General features: G+C 35.7%; 1 protein-coding gene across 1 annotated transcript in view; it reads left to right on the top strand.

Annotated features, from left to right (window-relative positions):
* LOC145283705 (uncharacterized) overlaps positions 1 to 13,739 on the top strand; it is a 390,390-nt gene that overhangs the window by 361,491 nt on the left and 15,160 nt on the right. The window contains exons 8-9 of the mRNA XM_080132730.1: positions 811 to 918; positions 11,799 to 12,039. Coding sequence (XP_079988856.1) covers positions 811 to 918; positions 11,799 to 12,039 — 349 coding nt within the window. The remainder of the gene's footprint in view (positions 1 to 810; positions 919 to 11,798; positions 12,040 to 13,739) is intronic.

The raw sequence follows: 13,739 nt of genomic DNA on the forward strand, positions 1-13,739 counted from the left end.
AGAAACAAAAAAAAGATGTTAATTTGTATTAATGATAAACTGCTAAGATTGGATATCGTAAAAGGCACCCATTTTGCGTGCATGGTTAGTGTTACTACACAGATTCTTGGCTGCTGAAAAACACTTCTATGGCCAGCTAAAAGAAGGAAAGGGCAATCAAGGAGGCCAGAAAAAAATAGATAAGGATCTTCTAGAAGCAAAGTGTGGCATTAGTACATACACATGGGAGCCGAAGACCAAGGACAGGTTAACCTGAAGGCAGATAATCGCCAAAAGCACAACCATCTTCGAGGCCAACCGATGTACAGACCTCAAGAAGGAACAGAGAAAGAGGGAGATAGAAGAACGCTCTCGAATCAATCCTCCAAATGAAGACAAAGCTGCCTGGCCTGACCGTGAAAGGCAGTTCAATCCAAGACCAGGATCGGACTTGTCGGCCACTTCCGGACACACTAAAACCCATAACACGACCACCATCCTCACCGCTGAGTGTTCAGCAAGAGAGGAAGAGAGAGAAAATGACCGACTTGAACGTACCAATTTTGAATCCTGATAGTTACTTTAACATGACTTACAAGGACTGTCGCCAGCCATCATGTAATAGTCCCTCCTATAAGGACTTTATTCCAAAAAGAACTACTGAAACCAAAATGGTAACAGCAGAAGCAATTCGAGCTAAAAGTCGATACATGCGAATTTTAATTTACTACGGCGCATAATAAGCAGTTTCATTCAACTATTGTTTTTTTCTGCCATTGAATAACGAGTTGTGATTTCGTATTGTTTTTACATATTTCTTCTTTTTAATAGTCGACCTGCTTGTAACTATGGCTCGCCCACCGGATACTGGGTTGTACAGCTGTGAAGTTGTTAACAATCAAGGAGTTGATATGGCCAGTTCATTCGTTACAGTCAGGGGTAAGGTGGCATTTTTTTTTATCATTCGCGCCAGATAAACGATGAGAGCGTTCTCATGTCCAGGTGCGAACGTGCATGGACCTGGTCGTGTAGAAGTGCTAACACGAATGTATTTATATCGCACGTAGGTGGAAGTGCGTCTTCTTTGAAAGTGTGCGCATGCTTCTGTGTGTTTGTACGTGCATATGTGCATGCTTGTCTGCCAGAAACCTCTCTTACAGTATATGAATGTGCACGCGCTGAGCTTCTGTTTGAAATCTACTGTTGCGTCGAGGGACCAGATTAACGGAGAGTGTCACCAGTGTTATGAGGGTGAATGTGATAACGTTTTTCTAGTACCTCGACGTAAACAAAAACAATAAAAGGGGTCAGAATAAGCATTAAGGCGAAGACGAATATAAAAATTCATAATGTTGTTTTATTTAACAATAAAAACAACAACAACAACAACAACAACAATAATAATAATAATAATAATAATAATAATAAATCATATTTTTAATTAATCCAGTGAGAGTCGAACGTTAATATGAAAGACAAAGAAGGAAAATATTAATTCTCGTTGATATTGTACTTCCATGTCGAGAATTTAGATGTATGATGCGCGCGAAGTTATGTTGGTGTTTTTTTTTCCGTCGAACCTCAGCGGACTCAGCTGCCAAGTTGCTTAATGCATCCTGAACTAAACTGATTTGGGTTTTGTACGCAGTGTCTTTATATAGGTTTTAAAGATTTGATAAAAGTTGTTTTCTTGGAGCTCTGATTGGATGAACAGTGGACACCATGTCACGTGCTACTGCTGTGTACTACGTCCGTGCAAAGAGGCATAGATTTATTTTTACTTCGACATAATTTGCGTAGGTTGTTAAGACAAATGTATACATAACTGGAATGATCTTTATACATCCATTTTTATGTCTTTGGCGTGTCGCTACATATACAATAGTTTTTTTTTTTTTTTAAGACAAAGATAACGTGCATTTTATCATTGATTTTTATAATAAAGCGGAGTTAATTAACGTTCGTTTTGCTGAAGGATTTTTTCTATATCTTTTAATCACACAAAATACATGTTCAAATATTACTCGGTTTTTGAGTATGTGCGAAAATAGATTAACTTTAATTGTTTTAATTAGTAATAATTTGTAAATAACTCACATTCATTATCTCGCTGTTTGTTGTTTGACCATCATCTCTCTATTTTATTTTATACAGTATGTATCACTCTCACGTCTGTTATTTCATCCCCTAAGAAAAAAGAAAAGATAAAAAGATTGAAATAGCCCCTTTTAAATAAGATACTGCCACCACAATCAGAAATGATATTTGATAAGTGAAATATCGAAAGATGTTTTCCTATATATATATATATATATATATATATATATATATATATATATATATATATATATATATATATATATATTAATCAGGCAGCATGCATGTTTGATTATGCCTTGGTTTGAGGATTGAGTTATGTTTGAAAAAAATGGACTTTAATTGTCACCAATCTCTTACGAACTTTACGTCTGTTGATCATAACCACTTTTACTGCGTTTCTTTTAAAACAACCCCCTTTTATTTGAAAAGTTTATATAATTTTTTCTCCCCCTCTCCTTTTCTCTTTCCCTTTCTGTCTCTCTATCTCTCTCTCTCTTTATCTCCCTGCTTTTTATCAGTCAAAAGTAATACGAACACAAAAGATTGCAATAGCCTATTGCAAGCGATTAGAATATTACCAAAAGTATATAACTGGAAAAAATAGAGTGACAGAAAGGAGGCAGGAGAGCTGGAGCGATAAGAGTTACTTTGAATTTTGATTTAAAAAAAAAATACTTTTTTTAGCAAAGTAACTCTTTTAGAATCTAATCCGAGACCACTTAGTGACTCAACGGGTCCCATTTATTCTGGTAACATTTAAAAACAGCCAACATGAATGATGTTCTTTATATGACAACCAATAAGCATCTGAGTTCAACTGGTACGTATATTTTCTAAGAGGTTTTAAATTTTATTAACCCGCAACCAACAAAAACGCATTCGGCGAACCAGACTAATAAATGGAGATTAACGATCAGCGATCGCCTCGCTTGAAAGTGTTCGCTCTACTGCTTTGATATACTATACTTCCTCGTTCACAAGCATATTACGATACATGATATTCAAGAACTTCCCTCGGAAAAAGTCTAACTTTCTCTTTGACTTTTATCGTGATCTTGTCCGTTTCGCTTAAATGAGTTGTAGATGCAAACTTGAAATAAACCATGAAAAAGATGTATGTTTAAATCCAGGAGAAATCTCTACATAAATCATTTACGACCCTTCTTTCTGACGGTAATACGTTGAGATTTCGGTACGCATTAAATGCTATTCCTGATCGATTTTGATCCGATTAAACTTATTTAATCTATTAGCTTGGTGCAAAAATAATGTCGTTTTTACATATATATTTATATATATATATATATATATATATATATATATATATATATATGTATGATAAAAGACGACATTATTTTTGCACCAGCCTAATAATTGAGCCTCACTGTTTGTGGAAATCTTGAACATTCCTCTTAGAACGTTCTTAATTAAAACTTTTGTAATTAAATTATCGTGATAAACAATCAGTTATCGTCTGTTTCTTGTTGACTTTGGAAGAAAATTGTACATTGAACCCCAAGATACGGCCTTAAAAATTAATAACAAAAAACAGTACAGTATAGAATACACATGCATACAATCAAACAATATAATAAATGACACCGTAAGACGGGGCAAATACGTAACCAGCGACCGGAAAATATCGTATGCAACATCGTAACCAATAAATCCGTATCCTACGGCCACCGACCCCGGGGTTCTACTGTACTAATATTACAACTGTGCATCGAGTTTGCATGAATTACTGGTTTGCTACAAGACTATATAGTGGGTATTCAGAGAATGTAGGTTGATACAAAAATAATGTACTTTTTTAACGTTCAACTTCAAAAGATTATAAATCCTATTATAATACACTTTATTAATCAATCGACACATTTTTGCCAACGAGAAACAAGTTTATTTATCCTAATAGCATAGAAATCCGGAATTCTGGAAGAGATAAAGTCATTGAACGCCGATTTGGCATCATCTCGGCTTATGAAGCATTTTTCGCGAAGGAATTGTCGAGGTGCTTGAAAAAGTGGTAATCGGTGAGCGAGAGGTACGGTGAATATAACGGATTAGATGGAGTCTCATAGCCCAATTCGCTCAGCTTCTGCAGGGTCAGTTGAGCAACATGCGAGCGAGCGTTGTAATGGAGAAAAATTGGTCCTTTCACATTGACCAATCTCTGGCACATACGTTGGAGCATCTGGTGCATTTTGTCAATTTGTCGGCAGTAATCGTTTCACCCGGACTAAATAGGTATGATGCAGACGAGCTGAATACCACCAAATAGTCACCATAACCCCTTTTTTTTTAAATTTTTTTGTGCGATTTCGGCTTCAGGAAATGTCGTGGAACTTCTCCAGCATTAAACTACTCTGCCGAACGTCGCTGGTTGTCGTAGAGAATCCAATTCATATCACACGTCACAATCCGCTCGAGAAATGGATCGTTTTTGTTGTGCAGAAGGAGCGTAGAAGACATTTCATGCGGCACCTATTTATCCAACTTTTTTATTTTCTTATTTGCTTCAAATGGCGAATGACCTTGAGTGGTCGACCTCGAGTGGTCGACCTCAAGTTTAACAGCGACTTCTCGTGTGGTTTTGCGAGGATCGACTTTAATTAAGGCTTTAAGGTTCGTGATCAACCGCAGTCAGCCTGTCGTGACCATCTTTATCTTCGAGGCTCTCGTCACTATTGCAATTTTTTTTTTACACCACAGTTGTGCCGCACGTTTGTTAGTAGTTCCTCGGCCAAAAGCATCATTGATTTTACGAGCTGTTTCGGCAGCTTTTCGGCCTAGTTTGAATTGGAATAAGAAAATCGTGCGGATTTGAATTTTGTCCATGCTATCGAAAAGCCTGGAAAAACGAATGAAGAGATGGTAAACGGTAACGAATAACACGATTGGATACAGCAAAAAACGCGCTTCAAAATGATATATAACATGTCCATATATACATACATATATATATATATATATATATATATATATATCAATGAATTAGTTAATATATCTATAATATAAATCTCACCTGTCTTTTTAAATGTATATGTATCAGCCTAAAACTTTCGACAGAGGCGACGGATTTTCACAAGGTCGGTATCGCTTTGAAGCTCGAAACTTCGAACTGCATATCGAAAAATTGGCTAAAAACATTAATCTCTTCACCCTCAACTGGGCATTTTCTATAAGGAGGGGTCGTTTTTTCCGCCGATATTTTCGAAAGGCATCCCCTCTTGTGGATTGACTAGCCTTAATGTAAACCTACGTCACTTCCGGTTTGACGATGGATGTAACGACAAAGACGTCACTTTTCTTCACGTTCTTTTCCTCCTTTGCGGCACAGGTTCAAGCCTGCCTGCTTACTACCACTATTTATTTATTTTTTTTTTTTGCTCAACACACACCTCCAAACACCCGGGAAACGTCGGGCACTCAGGCTAGTTATATATAAAAATAACATATGTGAGAAAACGATATTGTTTTTGCACTAACCTACAACTGAAACAAATATTATTACTACTACAATTAGTTCTCCTACTGCTAGTAATAATAATGGATATAAACAGAATAATGATGCTAATTTGATAACTAGTACTTACTACGGCGAGTATCATTATTTTACAAGTACTTCTACAAAATGTGTTCCTATTAATTTAATGCACTTTACCCACTCAACGAAAATACTCACCAGAAGATTTAATACTCTAATAGCTTCTTTTCTTTTTGACCTCTTGCCTTTGTAATTCCTTCCCTGCTCCCTATACCCCGACTTTCTCAATATTTCGAAATTTAAATGCAATTTGAATAAACAATTGTCATTCATTGTGCACGGGGATGAACAAAAAATTGATCCCCAAAGCTTTATCAAATGCTGTTTTTTTTTAATCCTTAAACCTAATAATCTTTCATACGTTCTGAACATGTAAACGTAAACGATGTTTTAAAATAACTTAATAATTCAATAAGCGATTTTATTGAGTTATAATTATCCTCGTATTAGTTATAATCAAGAGCGACTGGTTTTTTTTTTACTTACCGCTTCTGTTCCACAGACGGGATGACGGCGACAATCAATTATGACCTCTTCTGGTTGATGATAATTTTATTTCAGATAATGTTAAAACCCCGATTGTCCCTATGTTAAGAATGTCTTTCCTATCCGCCTGGACAGTAGAAACAGTAGAAACCGGAAGTACAATAGAGCAGACAATCTTGACTATAATCATTTTATGCCATTGGTTTTTATTTCCATAGATCTTGCTTTCTAAGCGTAGTTTCTGTAAGCGGAACCGAGTGAAACAGTCGAGATTTCGTTAGCTTCAATGATGAGATATAGCTTGTCTGAACAAGAGTGTATCCTGAAAATGAGTTAAGTCACTCTTGCTTAAAATTAATCTAGAGAAAGACAATGCGTTCGTTTGTAAACGAACTACATCAAAGATCCCAAGGGCCATGGAATGCACTAGGAAGAGACAGTGGAAGAGGTGTCCAACCTCAAGACACAGTCTCCTAACTTTGACCTATTGGATTTAATCAGATAAAAACGTGCGCCAGTATTTCAGTTATAGAGGCCCGCGGCTCCCTAAGGAACTGAGTTATGGTTCGCTCTCTTATCTCTGACATCATCACCCCGTGTCAATTGCCTACTGTAAGATTCGTGACATATTTCTATTTGGAAGAAGACGCGTACTTTGTGTGGGTGGGCGCCCTCACACACTTCAAAGATGTTCTATCCGTTGGTCACATTTCATTTTAAAATAGTGGGCTTTTTTCATCTTTAAACGAAAATATTGAATGAACGAAAATTATTTAATGTGCTTCCTAAAAACTATAGAATAGGCTCTTCCCAAAATAAGTCTATTCCAATATTGGTTTAAATAGTCATTTTATCGCTGAAGGTGCAACGTCGAGCGACCTGCTAGTATATCTATAAAAGTGAGAATGTGTGCGTGAGAGGACAGTAATAAACCTATATATTTAACAAATTTTTTATCTGCAGATTTGAAGTTTGGTATATAGGATATTCAGACATGTGGAAAACGTTTTAATCCGTTTTTATCCGGAAAAAGCTGCAAAAGGGTCAAATGTGAAAGATTGTTACGTGAGAGTCACCGGATTTTTAGTTCTTTGCTGATTGTTTCACGAATGCGCATGCGCGAATAGTTCAAATTACAGATTACTTATGTAAAGAATAAGCAGTTCGGAAAATCTTTTAAAGATCGTGTCAAGCTGATCTAATAGTTATCGTACTTGACTCCCCGTTTTTAGTTGTTGGCTTCGATTTTAGATCGAGTATGTTTTTTTCTGTTTTTGCATTCAAGAAGAACACGCTTAAAACATAATACTCGCATGGACATTCTAAGTTTCTGTATTACGCAAACTATAATATTTATGCGCATTTTAAGACCTGGGAACGCCGGGCGGCCTTCTAGTATGGCTATAAAAGTGAGAATGTGTGTGTGACGACAATTCTCAGCCTATATACTCAACGAACTTTTGATCTACAGACTTGAAATTTGGTATATAGGGTATTCAGAGATGCGGACATCTTTGTTAATCCGTTTACATTCGGGAAAAACGAGGTCAAACTTGAAAAATTGTTACGTCGGGGGTTATTGGATTTTTATCTATTTCACGAAAGCGCATGCGTAAATCGTTCACATAACAGCCTCTTTATGCGAAGAATAAAACACATCTTAGAGAACGTGTCAAGTTGACCTAATGGTTATTGTACTTGCCTCAATGTCTTTAGGATGTGCTTTAATTCTCAGCTGGAGTATTTTTTTCTTACTTACAAGAAGTGAACTGTTTAGAAAAAGAAAACATAATGCTCGCATGCACATGTCTAAATTTCTTTCCGCGTTTTTATTTTTATTCGCTTTTGAGGCCTTTAACGTTACTTACAGTAATTCTGTTTATAATAAATAATAAATATACATTTATATATAATATCTTCGCTTATTTTATGACTGCTAGTATGTAATATATTTTACCTTGATTCACTTAGAAAAGTACGCCAGGTTTATTCCTTTTGTAATATTATTGTCTCAATTCATAATGTTTCAAGTAAGCCTCTTAGCGTAGTATGTCATTTGAAGCTGCTTCCCACCGAAAAACGTTAGTATGTCATATTTTTGTGCCCCACAGAGAGTCTTCAGATTATCATTATTCTTTTCTAGTTATGTTAGAATATTTATTCTCCCTTTGTTCATATTTTTAATTGCATGTACTTTAAACTTGTTGCAATATTTTCACATTTCCTGTCATCTTTTTCATTTGATGCTTGCTAATTGTTTATTCAAAAATAACATTTGCGTCGGTCGGTTACGATTAATTTTCACATGGCATTTCCATTAGTCAATCACGCTTGAATTCGAAATAGAATTCCGTTTGTTTCTTGTTATTGTGTAGAAAAATAAAAATTTCGCTTGTCAGACTTAAAATAACGTTTTCGTCGATTTGTCGCGACTAAGTTTGGAATCGGATTAACATCACATTAAGAGTAGATTCTGTGGACGCAACTTACCATTTATTTGTACAACTATTTATTTACGTTACTCTCTGTATATTATCTTAACCCTTCGTCTGTATTTTTTTTCTTTTTACTATTTCACTGTTTATATTTTCCTGCATTTTATATTTCAAATTTAGATTACCTTCAAACACAGGATATTTTAGATACATTAACGACATTAAAAGTGTTCTTCCTGAAAACAATCACATAGATAATATTCAAAACAAATTAGACTTAGTCGAAGCCTCCGTAAAGTTCACCTATGAAATAGAAAACAATCACTCATAACCTTTTCTACTTATTATAAAATCAAATAATAAACTATCCTTCAAAGTTCACCACAAAAATGCACACAAAGATGATTACATACATTTCTACTCACACCATAAATAACAAAATAAAAACAGGTATGATAATTAGTTTCTTCCTACGTACATTCAGAATTTGCAGTTTAGAATATCAGGATGAAAAATTCAAATACCTCACTAATTCTAAAATTTGCAATATTCCCCATATTTTATATTAAATGCAAAGAAAAAAAAGCCACACAGTTTTCAGAATAAATAAGCAAAAATCATATACAGAAGACACTTCTCTCATAAACAGACATCTTTTACCCCCCCCACACACACACACGCGCACGCACACACACACACACACACACACACCAGTAATACAATAATGGCTATATTTCTTGGCCTTTGGGCCAAGATCAAAGTGTAGTATCTGTTCCGGCAGATACTGCAAGCTATGACTAGCTAGGACTAGCTATGACTAGCAAAGACCAGATGTGGGGGCAACCCCACATGCCTGACCTTTAACCAGCTCCCATTTCCCACCTCTCGGGAGCTGGTCCCCTCTTTCCCTTCCCCCTCCCTTCACTCCTCACATTAAAAATTGGCCTTGTGCCTAATTTGCTCGGTGGGGGAGCAAATAAATACCATCTGTCCGACAGATGCTGCAAGCTATGACTAGTTATGACTAGCAAAGACCAGATGTGGGGGCAACCCCACATGCCTGACCATTAACCAGCTCCCATTTCCCACCTCTCGGGAGCTGGTCCCCTTTTTCCCTTCCCCCTCCCTTCACTCTTCACATTAAAATCGGCCTTGTGCCTAATTTGCTCGGTGGGGGAGCAAATAAATACCATCTGTTCTTCAGATGCTGCACTTCAATTTCTTGTTCTCTTTCGGTGGAGGAGAACTCCTTCACGACTGAGACAATTTTTATTTTTGTACCTTTTCTCCACGTTAAAAAACGACCCTGGTATCTAACTCTGTCCCGTGGGGAGGCATAGTAAATAGGTACAATAATTTGCAACACTCTAAACAAAGTAGGAATTCCGATAACACAAAACACATCACAAACTATTAAACAAACATTAAATACAACAAAATGTTTCCAAAATAAACAAATTTCCAATGCAGGCATATACACTGTCCCTTTCCAAAATTGCCATCATATATACGTTGGTGAAATCCGACATAGATTAGGGAAAAGGCGCCATAAACATAAAAGAGATATAAGAAACAGCAATTCTCTGAATGCATTATTTTCTTATTCATTGCAGCATAATCATACTTTTGATTTCAAACAAGAAAAATAGTTAAATTTATTTGAAACAAACCGCGACGGGCACTTCTTGAATCCTCGCTTATCACAAATTCAAGCACAATTAAACAACATCGAGATTTCTATAATTTATTGCCACCAATGAGTAAACTGCTTTTAAAAGTATATAATCTAATTCTATACACAGGTTAACCTTTTCAAACCATAGAAAACACCATCTATAATAATTAATACGTATAAGCAATATATTACATAACAAAAATACACTCATTTAATTTCAGTTACACATTCGTAATTGAATTATATATATTCAATTTTTGAATTTCCAACGGCTTTATTGTTCTGAAATAGAACAGTCATACATTTAATTATACAAAAATATACTTTCAAATATTGTATAGAGATTTTATTTTCTTAATTTCATTCATCCAGAAGTCAATAAAGACGAAACGTTGATGAAGACATAACTTGGTTGGTTTCTTTTTGTATCTCTCTCTCTCCCTCTCTCTCTTTCTCTCTGTTTATATATATATATATATATATATATATATATATATATATATATACGGAGAGAGAGAGAGAGACAGACAGACAGAAAGACAGAGATATAGATAGATAAATATATATGTGTGTGTGTAATAGGAATATATTTCTGACAGTATTTTTATGTAAAATTCTAAACCGTTTACATAATTTTCTACGGAATCTGAAATATTAATAATCAATAAAGACAGAAACCAAAACAACCTTTAGCTAGTTTCCATTAAAAAAGGATTTCTTGATTAAAAATATTGTGAGAAATATAGTTTATTTTTTACGCAAAGACAGACTCAACATCTGTGGCGATATATTTGAATAATGTAAATCTGAAACATATACAGTACACAAAACAAAGTATTTACATTTACAGAAAACATTCAGCTTTCGGATGTTGGCCCTGTTTACTGGGTGTTATGCCGATATCCGCTTAAAATAGTCTCTCACTTTGTGGGCATAGTCTCGAATCCTGGCTGGATAATTTTTTTTCGGTTCTGGATATGACCTTAAACTATATACGATGGTGAGACCCCTAGCTTGCGGGCTTTGGGGAGTGTGGAGCCACTTTTTAATTACCATTGCTGCCGGTTCCACTCTGACACTGAGTGGTAGTACCTGATAGGGTCCTAACTATGGCTTGAATAGAAACCGAGTTGAAAAAAAAACAAAATATATTCTATTAACAAAATTTTCTTAAAAATCACTGGATTTGGCATTAAATAACCTGAAAAGGATTGATATGCCGTAAAACAAAAACAACCAAGCAAATCATTTTTTTTTTCAAAAAGTAGAAAATTACGATTAATTTAACATCGATATTGCCTCTATAAATAATTGCGTTCACCAAAAATCATCGTTGTATATAGGAAATATAAATTCATAGGTATTACTTTAAAAATATTTTTTTGCCTTAATTGAACATTCTGAATACTTAAACTGCTTTTTTGTAATGCGTATATATTTATTTATCAATTTTATTTATTGATTCATGAACTTTATTATTTGGTCATCAAAATAAATGTTTGACGTGTCTTCATTTTTTTTTTTTTTTGCCCTTCCTTTAATCTGCTATCGTTTCTTCGATGTTGGGTTTCTTCAGACTATACATCCGGCTGCGCAGATAAAAAGACCGAAGGCCTGCATAACTACAAAAACATCCATGCCTGCAAGGGTAAATGGGAGGGTCACGTCAAGCGAGCACGATGGCTGTGCGCCAAGGGCTGGAGCGTGTGCAACCCGAAAGATTCGGAGGCCATAAAAAAGATCACGTGGGCAGACATTTACGACCTGCACGGCTGTTACGCTTATAACGCGGCTAACCATAAAGGCAAATGTACCAGGTGAGTAACTACTGGCATATAACATATGCATCATTTCCCAACTAAGACAATATACTCTTTGAGAAATATGTAACGTTGTAGCATTAATGTTGTTTTCAACTATCTTTCTTTTACCAACTCCAAATAATATAAAAATGATTTCATAGATATAAGTATATATCAGTCAATACATCAGTAAATAGATCCATATCAATGATCTCCCAAAACACATGCTTAGATCATTCGTAGACATTTATGCTGATGACACAACCATATATGGCAACACATTAAAGGTCGTAAACGACCAACTGCTCTCTGATTCTCTCTCCTTTGATCTTAAGCACGTGCTACAAGGAGGAAAGAGGTGGCTGGTTACTTTTAATGCATCTAAAACCAAGCTTCTATCTTTACATCTTCAACGCTCTGATCTCCATCTGGCATCAATTGAAATGAATGGTGCTCGTTTTGGGGAGTCTCCATGTTTTGACAAGCTTCTGGGCTTGACCTTTACTCCTGATCTGAAATAGAACACGTACACCAAATCTGTTGCCGAGGTCGCTGGAAAAATAGTGAGATCCTTCTATCGACCCAATAGATATTTCACTGTTGCTGCAATTCTGAGTCTATGTAAGAGCCAGGTACGTTCAAGGATGAAGTACTGTCGCAATATCTTGGCAGGAGCTGCTAGAAGAGTTCAAAGTAGACTTCGTAGATTAGTCGAGGATCCAATTTTTTCTTTCCTGCAACCTCTTTCCCACAGGAGAGACGTTGCGATCCTGTATCTGCTTTATTGTTATTTGCATGGTAAATGCGCGTCTGAGCTCCAATATATGGTTCCCCACTTCGCCAAACTTTCACGAAAAATACTCGTTTAGTTGAAATCACTGTCAATATTTTTTCTCACTCTTTATCTGTGCCTAAATCAAAGCGTAAATTCCATGAAAAAAGCTTATTTCTTAGAACTGCACACCTGTAGAACTCTATTCTGTTTGCCTGCTTTCCAGCTGACTACAATTTGGTAGTCTTCAAGTCCAACGTAAACAAATGCATGATGACCCGCCCCCTTAAGAAATCCAATATACCAAATTTCCACTACTAACGATTACTACGATATTATTCCATTGACTACTGTACACTCAATAACCCTTATCCTCGGGTAGTCTCAGGGCCTTGATAAGTGGTGACTTTGTAAAAAAGTCGAAAATTCTTTAATTATTTTTACTCGTGTTTTTATTTCAATTTAAATCTTTTGATAGCTGATGCGTGGCTACTGTATACGGTGTCATCCTTTTACTGGAGTGATGAAGCTTTCAATTGCAACGTAGTCAACTTCCGCGTTTTTCTCGTTGAAACGTCTCGTTGTTGATGTTCGCTACACAACTGTAAATGCTTGTAAAAGAATGAAAGGAACGTTATGTTTTATTTTCAGTATAAAAGTCGTCTAGATTCGTCGCATTCTAACTATTCTCTTCTATATTATCTTGCGATAGAGAGCCTTGTAATTTACGAGAGATAGATAGATATATAGATAGATAGATAGAGAGAGAGAGAGAGATAGAGAGAGATGTTAAGGTGGTTAAGATCAAAGGTCTGTTGTTAATAAAATTGGCCTTGTGCCTAATTTGCTCGGTGGGGGAGCAAATATATACCATTTTCTTGGCCTTTTTGCCAAGATTAAAGTGTAGTATCTGTTCTTACTACATGCTGTACTTATTGTGATA

Source organism: Euprymna scolopes, chromosome 8 (assembly GCF_053919585.1).
Source record: "Euprymna scolopes isolate OS-2025 chromosome 8, ASM5391958v1, whole genome shotgun sequence".
NCBI classification, from domain to species: Eukaryota; Metazoa; Mollusca; class Cephalopoda; order Sepiida; family Sepiolidae; genus Euprymna; species Euprymna scolopes.